This window comes from Chaetura pelagica, unplaced genomic scaffold, assembly GCF_000747805.2.
Source record: "Chaetura pelagica isolate M959 unplaced genomic scaffold, ChaPel_1.0 scaffold18, whole genome shotgun sequence".
NCBI lineage: Eukaryota > Metazoa > Chordata > Aves > Apodiformes > Apodidae > Chaetura > Chaetura pelagica.
Genome location: NW_009954310.1, coordinates 1,826,486 through 1,841,683, shown reverse-complemented (window position 1 = coordinate 1,841,683; position 15,198 = coordinate 1,826,486). Strand labels below are relative to the sequence as shown.

Genomic DNA, 15,198 nt, shown 5'->3' with positions numbered 1-15,198 from the left:
GGTTGTTGAGCACTGGAACAAGCTCCCCAGGGAAGCAGTCACAGCACCAAGCCTGCCTGAGTTCAAGAAGCATTTGGATGATGCTCTCAGGCACATGGTGTGATTCTTGGGCTGCCCTACACAGAGACAGGAGTTGGACTCCATGATCCTGATGGGTCCCTTCCAACTCAGATTATTCTATGATTCTATGAATCTATGCAGAACATGTTTCAGAGAGCTCAGTCAAAAGTGTTCAGCTACAGGACATGCATATGCAGGGAGCCTGGCTCTGTGGTTTGTTACTTAGAGAAGCTTGCACATATGATGCCATTATTATAGCCACATTCTTAAATAAACTTTGAGAAGAATCCATTTACTGGTGCATGTGTTATACAGTGCAAACTTCATGTGATGTAGAAAAGCATGGGGGAATATCCTTTTACTTTTAAAAATATTTATTTGGTTTATGTTCATGCTCTTTTTTTTTTTTTTTTTTTTTTTTCTTTTACTGCAACAGGTAATGCCATAGGAAGTGATGATCCCATAGCAGGGAACGTGAGCAAGCACACTGTTCTCCCAGCTGGTTATTGTGGACAGCCCAAAAAAGGACACCTTATATTTGATGCCTGCTTTGAAAGTGGTGAGTGTTTTCAGCATCATTTAATGTTACAGGGTTGTTGGTGTGTTAATACTTTTAACTATACCACTCATCTTTATAAAAACTGTCTTAATTCTGAAGAAGACTTGCATTAAATCCTGCTTAACTCACTGATTCACTTCAGTCAGAGTATGACATAAAATCAGACTGTTCAAATGTGAAAAGGGATTGTGAAATTTGTCCTCACCTACAACGTACATTTCTTCAGGTCCATCTCTTACCACAGGTAGATGCATAACTGGATTTTATTCTATTATAATACAAAGTATTTGTAGACCACTAATCAAAGTTGTAGCACTGAAAATACGTTATTTTAAAATTTAATTTTTAAGTTTTCTGGGATCATTTCTTGTAAAGTGCCAAGCCCATCCTTGCATAGTTAGAAGTACGTGCTGTCTTGAAATATATTTCTTTGTGTTTTTTGTTGCCAAAGTCTGTACTGCTGAGTCTAATGGCACTTCTATCTCTCATGTCATAGTGGCAGAAATAAACGTTAAGTAGCTACTGCAAATTGAAAGAGGAACTATTTTTACAAGATTTATAGTTAGCATATAAATAAATTTAAAAAAAGGTTAATCCTCTATGTTTATATACATGTGGAATGTGTAAGTAAATGAAGAAATAAATAAGAATGTCTATAATTGTTTGGATTTTTGTGTTACGTGTACATGTGTCTCCAGATTTTTAGCTTAACTGTATGGTTACTGGCTTACAGGCCTATAGAGCACCGTTATACAACAGAAACACAAAGTGCACTTGGCAGGATAAATATTAAAATTAGTTATTGAAATATTTTGATTACATTATGTAAAATGTATAAATGATGCAGTGATTACTAAAGAGTATCTTATTTTTAAGGTATGTCTCTGAAGATTCAAACAAGAGTTAGGTATTTTTAAAAATGCTTGGGATGCTGTTTCATAACAGTCATGGTTTTATAAATGTTTGTATCAGAAAATAGTTTATGAAATTAATCAATTGGCCAAGTTGAGAAATTTGCTTTATTGTGTTAAACTGCTCTTCAATGAAGATCAGTAGCAGCCATGAAATTATTTGTAAAGTAAATCACTGCATGATGCTTGAATTCCACTTTTTTAACAATAGAAAGAATTTTATTTTAAAATTAAAACATTTATTCAGTTAAAATATTATTTTAATACTTTATATATTTGGACAATTATAGCATGTGGTAGAGCCAGAGCCTGTATCTAGTGTAACTAGAGTAGAACTTTTGAACTTTTTCACTCTAACTTGGCCTTAATGAAGATACATTAGGGTAGAGCACAACTGGCTGGACAGTGGTAAAAAGATGAACACATACAGAATAACTGCTGTTTAATATGCTTTCATGTTTGTAATGGCTGTCATGATTGTATTAAATAGTGTTGATGGGTAGGAATTTGTTTGAGACAGAGAGTTGTGGTTTTATGTAGTCTGAAAACCAATGTCCAGTTTGCTGTTTTGAGGTGCCTTGCTTTCAAAAAATCGTAAAATATAGAATTGAAATGGGGATTGAGATTTCTTTTTAGTCCATTCTGTTAAGAGGCAAAATATACAATTTTTGCCATTCCTGAAGTAAATTTATCTGTCCTTTTCAGAAACTTTCAGTGAGGAAAGTGTCAATGAGAAAGCAGCAATTTTCTTTCTATGTAGAAATGTTCTTACCAAAAAGGCATTAATTCTTGTCCAGTCCTTACACACAGCAGATTGTTCCTTCCTTATTTGAGGCTATGGAAAGCTGCTATCATATATTTCCTTGGCCTTTCCTTCCTCTGGTTAAATAACTGCTTTTTTTTTTTTTTTCCCCACAGTTCCTTAATGGTCACATTTTCCAAATTTTCCATCATTCTTGATTTCCTCTGGTCTTTCTCCAGCTGTTCTGTGTCTTGCTTGACAGGCAATGGTCCAAGGTGAACATGATACTTGGAGAAGCTGGTGCTAATACTATGTAGAGCTTATTACGTGACATGCCCTCCTTCCTCCATGTGACAGTCCAGTCTCTGTCACAATAGCATGGCACTGCTGACTTCTGTAAAATTTAGGATCCATTATACTATCTAGATGCTTTTTCAGAAGAAGAGCTACCTGACCAGTTTGTAGTTTACACTCACCTTTAATGAATCTCACACCAGTGAAGAATCATTGCTGTAAAACACAATTATTGAACATGGAGAAATGTGGTTGAATCTTTGTCTTGTAAATAACAGAGTGAAGGAGAGAGAATTATCAACTTACAAGTATGTGAGAAACTTGAATTTGTGTTTCCCATAGCTGAAGCTACCATTCTAACTGGAATCTTCCTGTTATCTCTCATAATATTTAAGAATATATACTTCTGAAATAAAATTTTTGCATTAATTTATCATTAACGTAGAAGAAACCAATGAAAATTCAGATTTCTTACATACTGCAACATAATTTTTTTGATCATGTCAGTTTTCAGAAGAAACATGAGTTAGTTTCAGGGACAAGTGGAAACACTCCTACATGCATAGAACCAATTTAAAGGAAATTGATGTCACATTTGAAATGTATACATTTTCCTATTATGCATTAATGCATTAAATTATTAACACAGTTTCAGTTTAGCTGCAATGCAGTGCTGTACAAATGTTCACCTCTCATCTTATCTGTTCTGACAAAACTGGGAATTTTGCAGAATTTAGTGCTGCAGGGGAAAGGATGTATTCACTCTGGCTATACAAAAAGTCCTTCCTGATTGAGTCAGGCCCAGGTTTTGATGTAAAATCATTCTCTGAGGAATCTGGCATCATATAAACAAGGCAAATTGGTGTTTCAGACATTTTATTTTGTGTGGATCTAAATGACTTTAAAGTTTAGCTTAGGGAGCTGCCCCTCCTGTCTTGTGTTGGCTTAGTGCATGTTACTTCTGATGGCATCAATTTAGTCAGCAGCCTTTTTTGTGTTGTGGCTAAGATTTGTTTTTATTTGCTTAGTAATTTTTTCCAGGAAGGGATGTTTGTGGAGATGATACCTCCAGGGCTGGGAAACAGTATTTATTTTTTTTCTGGGAACTTACATAACTTACATGACATAATAATTAAATAGTTGTTACCTCATGCAGAAGCAAAGCTACTGCACTCATAGCTTTGCTTCTGCATGAGGTAACAATTATTTAATTTATTAATTTTACATGACACATGCAAAGCCTTTCACATGTGGTTTGCAACCTGGACAAAGAAAACATGAAGGAAATGTCTTAGTCCTTAAAATTAGACCATTATTTTTATGGCACTGATGCCAGTTCAACCTCTAAGTGCAGAGAACCAGCTCAACCATTTCTGCTGCTTGTGGCCCAAATTGTATGGTTTGTAATTACTTTTAAGGATTGAAGGAACAGTGTTGGCTAGCAGAGGTTCGTAAATCTCAGTGTTCACACTGTTAAATACAGGGGCTTTTTATAAGGTTTTGAAAAAACATATTTTGGCTTGTTAGTCAAATATAATGCTGTTTAAATGTTAAAAAATACTGTGTTTCTTGAAATTAGAAATGAAGCTGCCGTCTGCTTTTATTCTCATTTCAACCAGAAAGTGGAACTGCGCCAAGAGTCATTAAATCTTCTATCCTTTGGATGAATTCTTATTTTTTAATGAAAAAATGTTATGATTGGGTAATTTGTGTATTGTGGTTTGTGTTCAAAAGGTTGTAATTAAGGTTTTGTAACATTTTAGATTCAATCTCAGTTACTGTAAACCTCATATTATTATGTTGACTGAGGTAGCACCACCCCGCAGTGAAAATGTTAGACAAACATTAGCTTGTCTTTTCCTACAGCAGGTTTATAAAATATAGAATCATAGAATCAGAGAATCATAGAATCATTCTGGTTGGAAGGGACCTTGAATTTTGTATTGGAAACTGATAAAAAATGGTTATAAATTATGTCAATAATTTGGAAAAAGTTAGGGTTTACAATGTACTAAGAGATCTCATGTAACTGAGAAGTACTCTTGTATCGTTTCTGTTACGGTTTTAAATATCTTTCTCTATTTCAAAAATAGGATAATGTACTTATATAACACTTTGCACAACACTCAGAATTGCAGTAAGTGATTGTAATTCCGCTGATCTCATTGTAACCACTTACAGGCATGAAATAGGCCACTGAGCTGTACCATGAAAGAAATCTCTTGAACAAAAAGGAAAGATCATGTAGGATGAATTGCCCTTTGGAGGTGCCTATATCCCAGTTTCTAAGACTTGGTGTGTAACTTTGGACAGCTAAAATTAGCTGAGATTATTCTTAATTGTGATTAATAAAATACTGTAAAGTCTGAGTTGCAAAACATTTTCTGAAATGGACATTTTTTGTTTGTAAAACATTTAAAAATGGAAACTAAGACAATACAGAAGATGATACTGTTAGCAAGATGTTCAAAGGAAAACTGAAACCCATCATAGGTAATAGTTGCATTTTGACCATCTAATACACAATTGTAACATGCTTCTGATATGGTTAAACAAACTGATCACACCTGCATTTTCATCTAGGTAAATGGAAATACCATTCTTCACCTTGATTTTCCTGGCACTACTGTGATATCCTACAGCAGGAAGAAAGTAATGTAGGCAAATGTCACACTGGCACATTATATAGAAATAAGAGGTGCAAAAGCTGTTTAAAGCTATTTTCTTCCAGTGTGAACCCTTTTAGTAATAGACTAAGCTGTGTTTTGGAGCAAAAAACTGATTGTCATTCCAAATTTCCTGTATAGTATGTCATGAATATCTAGGATCACTAATTCAGGTAGAGACTCTTTTGGGTTTCACTTCTGCAAGAGTGCTGATGTGCAATGTAGAAACAGAAGAAATGAAAGTCAATATATTATTTCAGTAATGATGTCTGTTTTCTACCTACTTCTGTGGCATTGAGGTGTGTCTGATTAATGAAACACTTCATTTTAGTCATTTCCTTATTTGTTGACAGTAATTTATGCTACATTTCTCATTAAGAGATTCAATGGTTATTGCTACCAGTCAGGATAATGCAACAAATGTTTTCCCTTTTTAGAAAAAAACGTTTGTTCAGAGCAGTGTTATTCTATGAGAGTATCATCAATACCTTAGGTTTACTGCAGCTTGGAAGTCACAAAAAAATTAAGAACAAAAGATTGATTTTTTTTTATTATTATTTTTTTCATGATGACCCTAGGCATAGATTAATGGATGTAGCATGCACAGAGTGATATCAGTTAACATATATGACATTACTCAGATGTCTCAAACTCCGGAAAAAGCATGTGAATGATTTATGGAATTGATATTAATCTCTTTCCAGTAAATGCATTACTAAAGTTACATGGGAAATTGATGTTACTGCTGTAATGCCAAATTAATTTCTTTCTTGCTAGGTCAGCATTGCAAATGGAACTAAATATTAACCTTTTAAATATCTAAACAGATTAGAGTATAGAAGACGTTTGTACAAATGGGGGAGTGCTTAGTGTTGATGTGATACCAGCTAACAAATATGGTATTAGTTGAGTATCTTAACTTGTGGGAAAGAGATAATAATGACTTATGGAGCTAATGACAATGCAAGGAGTATTAGTACAATAGCATCAGTAAAGAATTAGGATGTTAATTGCAGTTAGTATCCTGCTTATAGTTTTCACAGTGAGCTTATCTTCTGATTATCATGCTACCTTCTGCAAGACTTATCCTTTCCCTCCTGCCTCTTACCACATGTTTGCATCTCCTCAGCTAGAATACAAGCACACAAGTTGATTTGCTGTTTGCCTGACCTCAGAGTGACTGGAATAAGCAACTGGAAATGGAAGCAGAAACATTGTAATTGCATATTTGATCAGATTTTCAACAGTCTCTGTATGAGGAACAACCAAATAGAATAGGAGCCCTTACTCTGGAAAAGAGACAACTAGAGAAGAATATATTAGAGGTCTGTAAAATCATAATTCTTAGTCAAAATGCCAATGAATATGAAACAGTGGTTCCCTCTCTGTTCTCTTTGTACAAAACTGAAGGGCCATGAAATGACACCAGCAGGTAACATGTTGAAAGAAAACAAAGGTCCCTCACATATTGTTTAAGTGAGCTGTAGAGCTTTGTCCTGCAGGATACTGTGGATGCTAAAAGTGTGTCATGCTTTCAAGTCAAAAAAGAAACCCAAACAACTGACAAGACCAGGGAAGAAAAATTTGTTGAGAGCTACTAAACACTGGAACCATCTCTGGCTCTGAAGGTTCATAAACTGTATGTTGCAAATTGGGGTATTCTAGGGGAGTATCCTCAAATGATGGTTTTGTTCCCATGCTCTTCCGTAGGGATCCATTTCTAGTGTTACTGGGGAAAACCTTGATCTCACCTGATAGATACATCTAGTTAAATGGTTAATCACTTTTAGTAGCTATCTTATTATTTTCTAAATATAGATTACAGATCATAGTTACAAGCCCAAATTAAAAAAATTAAGATAATGCAAAACTATAATTTGATCAGATAGTAGGAAGGAAAATCTTACAGTTATTGTTTCCAGTGAAACTAATTTTCTTAGGAAGATAGAGGTTGAAGCTGGTGTGATAACATTAACAACAGCTGTCCAGAAACACACCCGCTGCACATCCATTCTTAAGATTTCACACTATACATTCCTGGAACTTACATTTCCATCAGACTCAGTTTTTTGGGGGGTTTGCTAAGATTGCTTTTTGACAGAGAAGGAATTTAAAAAAACCCTAAATCGACAACAAAGATACTTTATGCAAAGATTTTAAAGTAATTTTTGAGAATAAGCAGAAGGATTTTTGTATATACCAGGTTCTGAGATAAATTTTTCCAGTTTCCATTTTTCTGGCTCTGTTCAAAATTTTCCATCTGGAAAAATGATAGAGGAAATACAAGAAAGAATAGCAATGTCCCTGCCAGTGTGAAGGAACATTGCATTACACTGAACAAATATCCTTATCTGAATGTACAATCACTGAAATAAATGCAGCTGTGTTTATTTCAGCATAATCAGATATATTTGAATATAAAATCATTGACATAAATGCAGCTGTGTTTATTTCAAACTGCACATGTTAATATGAACATGAATGTGATACCAGTTAATCACTCATGAATGTATAGAGTTAAGTATATATAGTGGCACAATAGTGGCCTGTGACAGTTGAAAGTATGAGGAAAAAGATCCAACTGAGTGTGTGATTTATCTAAAAATGTTTATAACAGCATTGGAAATCACTGAAGAGAAGATGCAAAATTCTTCTCATATAAAATCCCTGGATTTTAATAAATCTATAGCTACTCTATAGAGTAACAGGTGACCTATTTTTCAGTTATTGACTAAGAAAATAATTGCTTTGAATAATTGCTTCTTAAAATAGAAAGTCATGTTAGTTTTCAGAGGTTGGTAGGTCCAGCTCAATCACTTTTGATGGGTACAAGGTAGACCTTAACTGTACCTTATATTTTATCTGATTTTGAGCCTTAAAAAGAGCTACCAACCAGCCTTCCAGAATTTCACCTTGCTGGGCTCTCAAACTAAGGGAAAATACAGTGAAGAGCTGTGCCAGTGGAAAAAAAATTGGCACTGTCTATTTTGCTAGGGATGCTTCTCCTTGCTATTTCCCCAGAGTAGTTCTCTGCCCTTACTGTCCTGTTTATATCCTTAAGCTCTGTCTTTTTAAATCAGAGCCATTTAGAACCAGAGAAAATGGAAAACTCTTCTTTGCTTATGCAGATGGTCCTATATAGGAAAAAATAGATTTTCAGAAGGAATGGCTGTACTCAGAATAAAAGATAAAGTGGCATCACAATGGTAAATATTTTGGAGCTGAGAGGTACTAGAAAGGCTTTATTTTTATCTGGGAGGAGGCTGAAATATTCTACTAGACTAAATAGTGGTATTTTATTCAGTTAGTTCAATAACCTGTAATATTATCCCTGTTTTGCAGAAGACAGCAGCACAAAAGAGATGGTTCTTGACTGCCTAGCATCTTTTGTAGTGAATTTCAGCTGTGTGAAACAAGTGCAAAATGGCTGAGAAATGTTAAGAGTGCTCTGCATCAGTCTTGTCTGAACCAAACTGAATGACATTTAGGAAATCTCATACCATCTATTATGTCTACTAGGTTTGATCAAATAGTGATGTTATGAAGGACAGGGGAACAGAAGGGAAGAGAGTGAAGCAGAGAAAATACATTTGAGACGTTCACATCAGGTTCTGCACTCACAGGGAGTCAGCTGTGTGGCCCAGAGCACAGAGGCTAGATGGTCTCCAGAGATCCCTTAGACATCACTTAAAAGATTACCACTATTTTGGTTTATTATTCTTGAAATTAGAATACACTTCAGATAGGTTCTCTTCTTCTTGTTCTTCTCTAAATTCTTGTAAACTTCTCAGCTGCCTGCTGTTCCTAAGTTAACAACACCAAATTAAAATCTTTGCTTGTTTAAGCTGCCACTGCAATGCAAGAACAGACAGAACACTCTGCAATACATAATAGTCTATACTGTTGAAAGACTCCTGGTTGAAAAACATACTTCAGAAGAGGTGTTTCTGCATAATCTAAAAGTATTTTAGTCTCATATTGATACTATCTGGTTTTAGGACAAAATATTTTAAAATATTTTACTCAGCCTAACAGGACTTTGAATACTAGTTAATAGGTGGGAAACACATTAGTCTGGATACATCCAGAGCTTCATTTTGCATTTATTGATTCTGTTTAGTAGCCTAATTGTCTTCTATGTTCAGCCTTTAGCATTGTAATTTTGATTTAGTGTTTGTATTTCTGCAAACAAACTAGGAACAAACCATATATTATCACTGTGTGTTCTTTAGACAGCTACTGGAATTCCAGGATCTACTACAATAACATAATGGGAAGGTAAATTACTACAGTATATTAAAGGTTATTATTATATTCCAACAATTTCTGGTAGAATCATGTATCTTTTTCTCTCGTCTGAAACTGTAAGATAACTTTTTGCTGGTAAGAAGTATGATCTATTATGTTTTTTTAAAAAAACTGGTTTTGAATGTTTATTGTTGCTAATGTACTATTTTATGAATAATTCATTTTTAGTAGCCTTTTCTAAGATTGTAAATGAATGTCAAATTTCTGATGTAAAAAGCTTCTCAAGTCTTTTTCTTGAATGCAATACATAATAAAAAAAAAATATAAAGCTAAGGAATAATCCATCTAGATATTTTTTTCCTTTCAGCATTTTGGTGGTCAGCTTAAGAAATTATGTTCACAGTGAGTTTTGAAATGATTGGCTAATAGTTTTGTTTGTTTGTTTTTTTGTTTGTTTGTTTTAACATTTGTTTTCCTTTTTTTGTGTTCTCATTTGCAGTTTTTCTTTCCTTACAGTAAGTTTCACTTCTAGAATGCTTTACATAGATCTTTCGGATTACTTTTAATATATAATGAAGAAATATAATATATAATGAAGAATCTTCAATGCTCTAGTGATCACATAGATCACATAGAGATCACCTGTACTGAGCTGCCTGCCACTGGGTAGGCACAGTCAGATTAGGCTGCAGAACAATGTTAGCACAGCCCTCAGTGTCTTGAGGCTGGATAAATCCTAAGCTGGGGAGTTCACTCTGAGTTTTGTGCTGCTACAGACCCATTGCTGTCAGAATACCAGAGCAAGCTAGTTTGTGTTTCAGCTGGGTAAGGGGATGGATGATGATGCACCTACTCCTCTGTAGATGTACCCCTTACTAAGCAGGAAAGTTAAGACAAGGAATGGAACAGCAATGCTGCAATTAATTTATGCTCCCAGCTGAAAATTCAAAGATGATAGCAAGTTAAAACTTGACTTTTACTGCATGTATTTCCTGTGGTTCTGTTTCAGTAGCTTCAGGATTGATCCTGCCTGTTATTTGTCTTCCCTCTCTGCATTTTTAAAAATGTTATTTCTGAAGTATCTTATTTTGTATATTGAGGGAATGTTGAGCCTGACAGCTTGAGCCTGTACATTAAATGCTATATCAAATTAAACCTTGTTATCCTCACCTCTAGGACTCTGTGTTATAGGCTTTCCATTAGCATCTGTTTTGTTGTTCATTATTCACATCTGTGTACTCTTTATCCTTTTGGATGTATTGATCCATTTATTTCCTTCCCTCATATTTGCATTTGTGTTTTCATCAGTAAACAATTTTGTCCCTTTTATTCCAGTCATGGTTTCCCATTTTCACATTATTTCCTCTGCAAATATTCTTACTATTCTTCCTTGGAAGATTTTCTTAAATCCATCTTTCAAAAATTCATTCTCTGTTATGTATTTATTTATTATTTTAATTTATATATTTACTAAATTTATTTAAAGAAACAGGGATCTAGAGCTGTTGTCCTGATGTTTGGGGATTATTTGTCATTAAGAAATCTGCCTGTTTTTTGGGCAGGAAATGTTTCTTACCAAAAACTTCAACTGTGCACTTTAAATATTTTCTCAAGCACAGCTGTCAAATCTTCAGTGCCTCGTCCAGGGCACAAATCAGTTGAAAAATTTCTGTAAAACTATGGTTTCTGTTGGCTTTGGGTCAGATCATAAGCTTGTGAAACGTTCTATGAATCAATAGTCATGTGGAAATTGGGAAAATGTTCTGTTACTCAGTTGAGAGTGAATGCTGGAAGCAAGATAACTGATAACACGGCATGAAAATAAGAAGTGAATTTTGAGTGAATGAGGATTTTGAGTGATTACAATCAAGTCCTGTTAAACATGTCTGTTCAATATGTCCGTAGTGCAGCAATCATTGTGACATTTAGATATGTCTTAGGATATGAATACACAACTTCCAAGACCTCTAATTTTATTTTCTGTTTGGAATATTAGCCTAGTTAATACTAGCTTATGCCTGTAATTTCATACTGCAGATCACTGTGTTTTTACAAGATGCCCTTGTTTTCATTTCATAGTTTAGAAATCTGGGGCTCACCGAAGTGAAGAGCTTCAGTGTCATACAGTAGAATCACCATTTGAAGCATTTTGACATTATCTTCTTTGAAGTAGACTAACTGGATTTAAACCCACACCTTTGATTGCTCTTTAAAATTGAACAAAGTATGTGTCATCCTGAACCATGTTTGGTAAGATGGACTCCTTTGTTGGGATGGTATTTTAGAGTCTGCCACGTTTCAACAGATATTAGAAACAATAGATACTGTTTCAGATATAACAATCACTGATATTATTTCAGCAGTACAGGAAAACTTAAATACTGTTGGAAAAATTGTGTCAGGTTATCTCCATTGACTCAAGCTAATGAAGAATGAACCAGCTGAGTAAAGAAAGAGGAAGGAGAACAAGCATTATCTTTTGCAGCCTATTCAGTCTTGGCTGATTTAACCTAGATGAGGAGGTAAGCAATATTGTGTGCTTTGAGAGTACTGTAACAAGCTTTCTTAACTAATAATAGTAACTGGAAGATTTATATTAAATTGTTGATTCATATGAGAAAGAATACTGAAACCAGAAAGCTGTATTATTATAATTTGAGAATTGTGATTTGGTCTTTATTATCTATGAGGCTTCATAGTGATAGCAAATATAGGCCAGTATATTCCAGCAAAATAAAATTCCAAAGTTCCAAAATTCCAAAATTCCAATTAGCAAATATGGAGAAAATTAAGTATAGGCTAGTTAATGCCACTCAGTGTGATTTTACTGTGGATGCTACATTTGAGAGATATAGTTTGTGAATTATTTCAAATCTTGCAGATTGCAAGATCAAGGAAATCTAAAATAGATCTAAAAATAAAAAATCTATAACCTAACATAAAATTATTTATTATTAGTTTTTCTAGTTAACATGGTTTAGTCCTATAAAGTAATCTTGTCTTCCAGTAATAGAGCAAAAAACATTATTAGCCAATCCTTTTTATTCTTGTTTAGATGATAGGAAAAAGGAAGAAAATATCCATGTGGTTTTTTAATCCCAGGGGCTAAATCCTTCAGCGTGTATAGAACCACTTTTTTGCAAGTCTTTTATATGTGCTTAACAAAATACATTTTCTCATTTAAAAAGTATTTTTTTTTAAATAAAAAGAAGTATTTTTTAAAATAAAAATATACCTGATTGTCCTTCAGGTTTCCTGATACTCCCTATTATATATTTTTTTTAAATAACATTTTTGTTGATAAATTGATATTTACAACACTCCTGCATCCTCATGAACTACAGAAAGCTGCCCACTTGTTCAGAATTAGTAGACTTTTTAAATTTTAATTTCTTCAATTTCAAGTTTAATTCCTACATTATAAACCATTTCCATCCAACCATTTCCAGCAGGACTGCCATTTTTCTTGTGAGCCTGGGATGCTCACAAGCAAAAGATTCTTCTGTTGCTGACTTCCTTGCACATCAGCAGTATGACGGAAAGTCAACTTTCGGTCACAGAGGTAAGCTTTTCATGTCAGCATGATAAAAATATGAACATGAATACAAAGAATTTCTATGTTCCTGGTTTTGAAGATAGGCTCTTGAAAAAGTGTGTCTATTTGGTTAAAGTTAGGGACATATGTTAATATAGCTTTTATTTAAAAGGTTTTTCACTATTGATAGTAACACTTAAAAATTGTTCTGCTGATGCATTATATATCCACATGTTAATTTCTAAGCAAATAAATTTTAAAAGTACATGTTATAAAAGTTAAAGAACTAGAATATTATTCAAATTAGGAACCAGAAATAATTACTTACTTCTTAAGGTGATAATTGTTTTGTTATACAAGTGCTTGCACAATGTTCCGTAGTGCAGTAAATCTTTCAAATGAATCTAATAGAGAAAAAGATTTGTGTGTGTCATAATGGATGTGTTGTAAAGTGCATGCATATAGATTCAAACTCCAAATGGAAATTAACCTTGGATGTATGTAAAGAAGTAATTTTTATTAACCCTTTAACCTTCTAGTTAATATGCTTCATGTGCTAAAGGACTTGGATTAATACCCCATCAGCTTCTTATATCAGAACAAAGAATTCCTTTTAAGATTAGATTTTTGTATAAAATGACCTTGCTATGGATTCACTGGCAGGGTGTACTATTAGAAGTACAATGCAGTATATAACAAAAGTTGTGGCTTTTGTTGTTATTTTTAATTGAAAAGGTTTGATACCTCTTTGGGTTCCTGTATCAATAGAGGTAAAATGGCATCTGTCTTTAGAAATCCAGGAAGTCTAATTTTGAATAGAAATAACACTGTTAAATGTGTGTGTATGTCACTGCTTTTGAAAACTCAAAAGGAACATTTGAACTGTAAAATTGACCAAGGTCATTTCATGTCCATGAGAAAAGATAATACAGCTCAGCAGTCACTGTGTCGTGATTTAAGTACTAATTGCTTTAAAAATAGTGATTTGTTTTGCAGTTCTGTGAAATAATTTGTAAGAAGATTTTGGTTTCTTTTGGAAATAAGTTTTTGTTTGTTTGTTTGTTTTTCTTTTTCTTTCTTTTTGGAAAAAATAGGGCCATACCAAAGACAAAATGCAGTGGGAGTATATTTGGAGATACAGCCAGGTTAAAGAAAATTTAATTTTAATCCTCTTAATTAGAATCCTAAATCAAGCTTCAGTGGGCATCTTGCTAGGCTAAACACTTCTGGATATCAGAGTTTTACTAGAAGAGCAGAAAAAGTTGGTATTTTATATGATTGACTTTGTCCGTTAATATTGGAGTGTCTCTGCTGACCATGTCTCTATATAGCCCAGACCTCCTCCTTAGCTCACTGTTGATGGGTTTGCAAATAGCTTATTGACCCAAATATGCCTCTGACTACACTCCGCACTTCAGCCTATATATAGGCATGAGTCATAGGAGAGTAATTGGTCTGCTCTTGTCTTGGGATTTCTTTCTTAATGCAGAATAAATGTTACAAAGATCAAGGCATGTCAGCTGAAGACCTACTGAAGGGTCAAGATCATGTGCCTCCTCATTAGGAACTAACTGGTACCTGTAAGACCAAATGCTACCTGTCTTTCTTAGCAGATGGATGGAGACCAGACCTGCAGAAAGAATCAGAATGGGAAGCTGAGGTCGTACCTATGAATTGTGAGGCCACACTTCCTTTTCCAGCAGCTCTGGGTTATCTATTAGCCTAGCTAGAGTGAGCTTGCTTGCCCATATTTCACAGATGTAGCCCTCCTCCTGTCTCCATGTCCCCTCTGGGTGCTCTGGCTCCTATTAATTGCCTGCTAATATAGCTGCAATATAAAGAGCTGCATCTTCATAATGTTATAGTTGCAGTAATTCCTAGGTTTGACAGTCAGAAAGGCATTGCTTGTATTAAGACTCAGTTAGCAGGGGCACTGAGGTTTTTTCCACTGTAGCAGCAACATGTGGTTAAGAATTTTTCTAAGAAGAACTGGGAATTAAAATAATAGTAATATTTCATAGGACATTTAAAGTCATAGTTTTCTCTGGGTTTGGTGCATTGAAAATAAAGTTGAAAAGAACAGCAACAGTAAAAGAGAAGAAGGTATGAGATTTTGTTGGCCTTGGGGTAAAGGGAAGACCTGAAATTCTTGGTTCCAAAGGCTCTCCTTTGATATCCTCTTT

The 15,198-nt window shown here is 34.3% G+C and overlaps 1 protein-coding gene across 1 annotated transcript in view; it reads left to right on the top strand.

Annotated features, from left to right (window-relative positions):
• Positions 1-483: 483 nt before the first annotated feature.
• The window catches only part of AGBL4 (ATP/GTP binding protein-like 4), a gene marked incomplete at its 5' end in the record, with an annotated part of 892,811 nt that continues 878,096 nt past the window's right edge, over positions 484-15,198 (top strand). The window contains one exon of the mRNA XM_010004032.1: positions 484-619. Within this exon, the coding sequence (XP_010002334.1) occupies positions 484-619 (136 nt within the window). The remainder of the gene's footprint in view (positions 620-15,198) is intronic.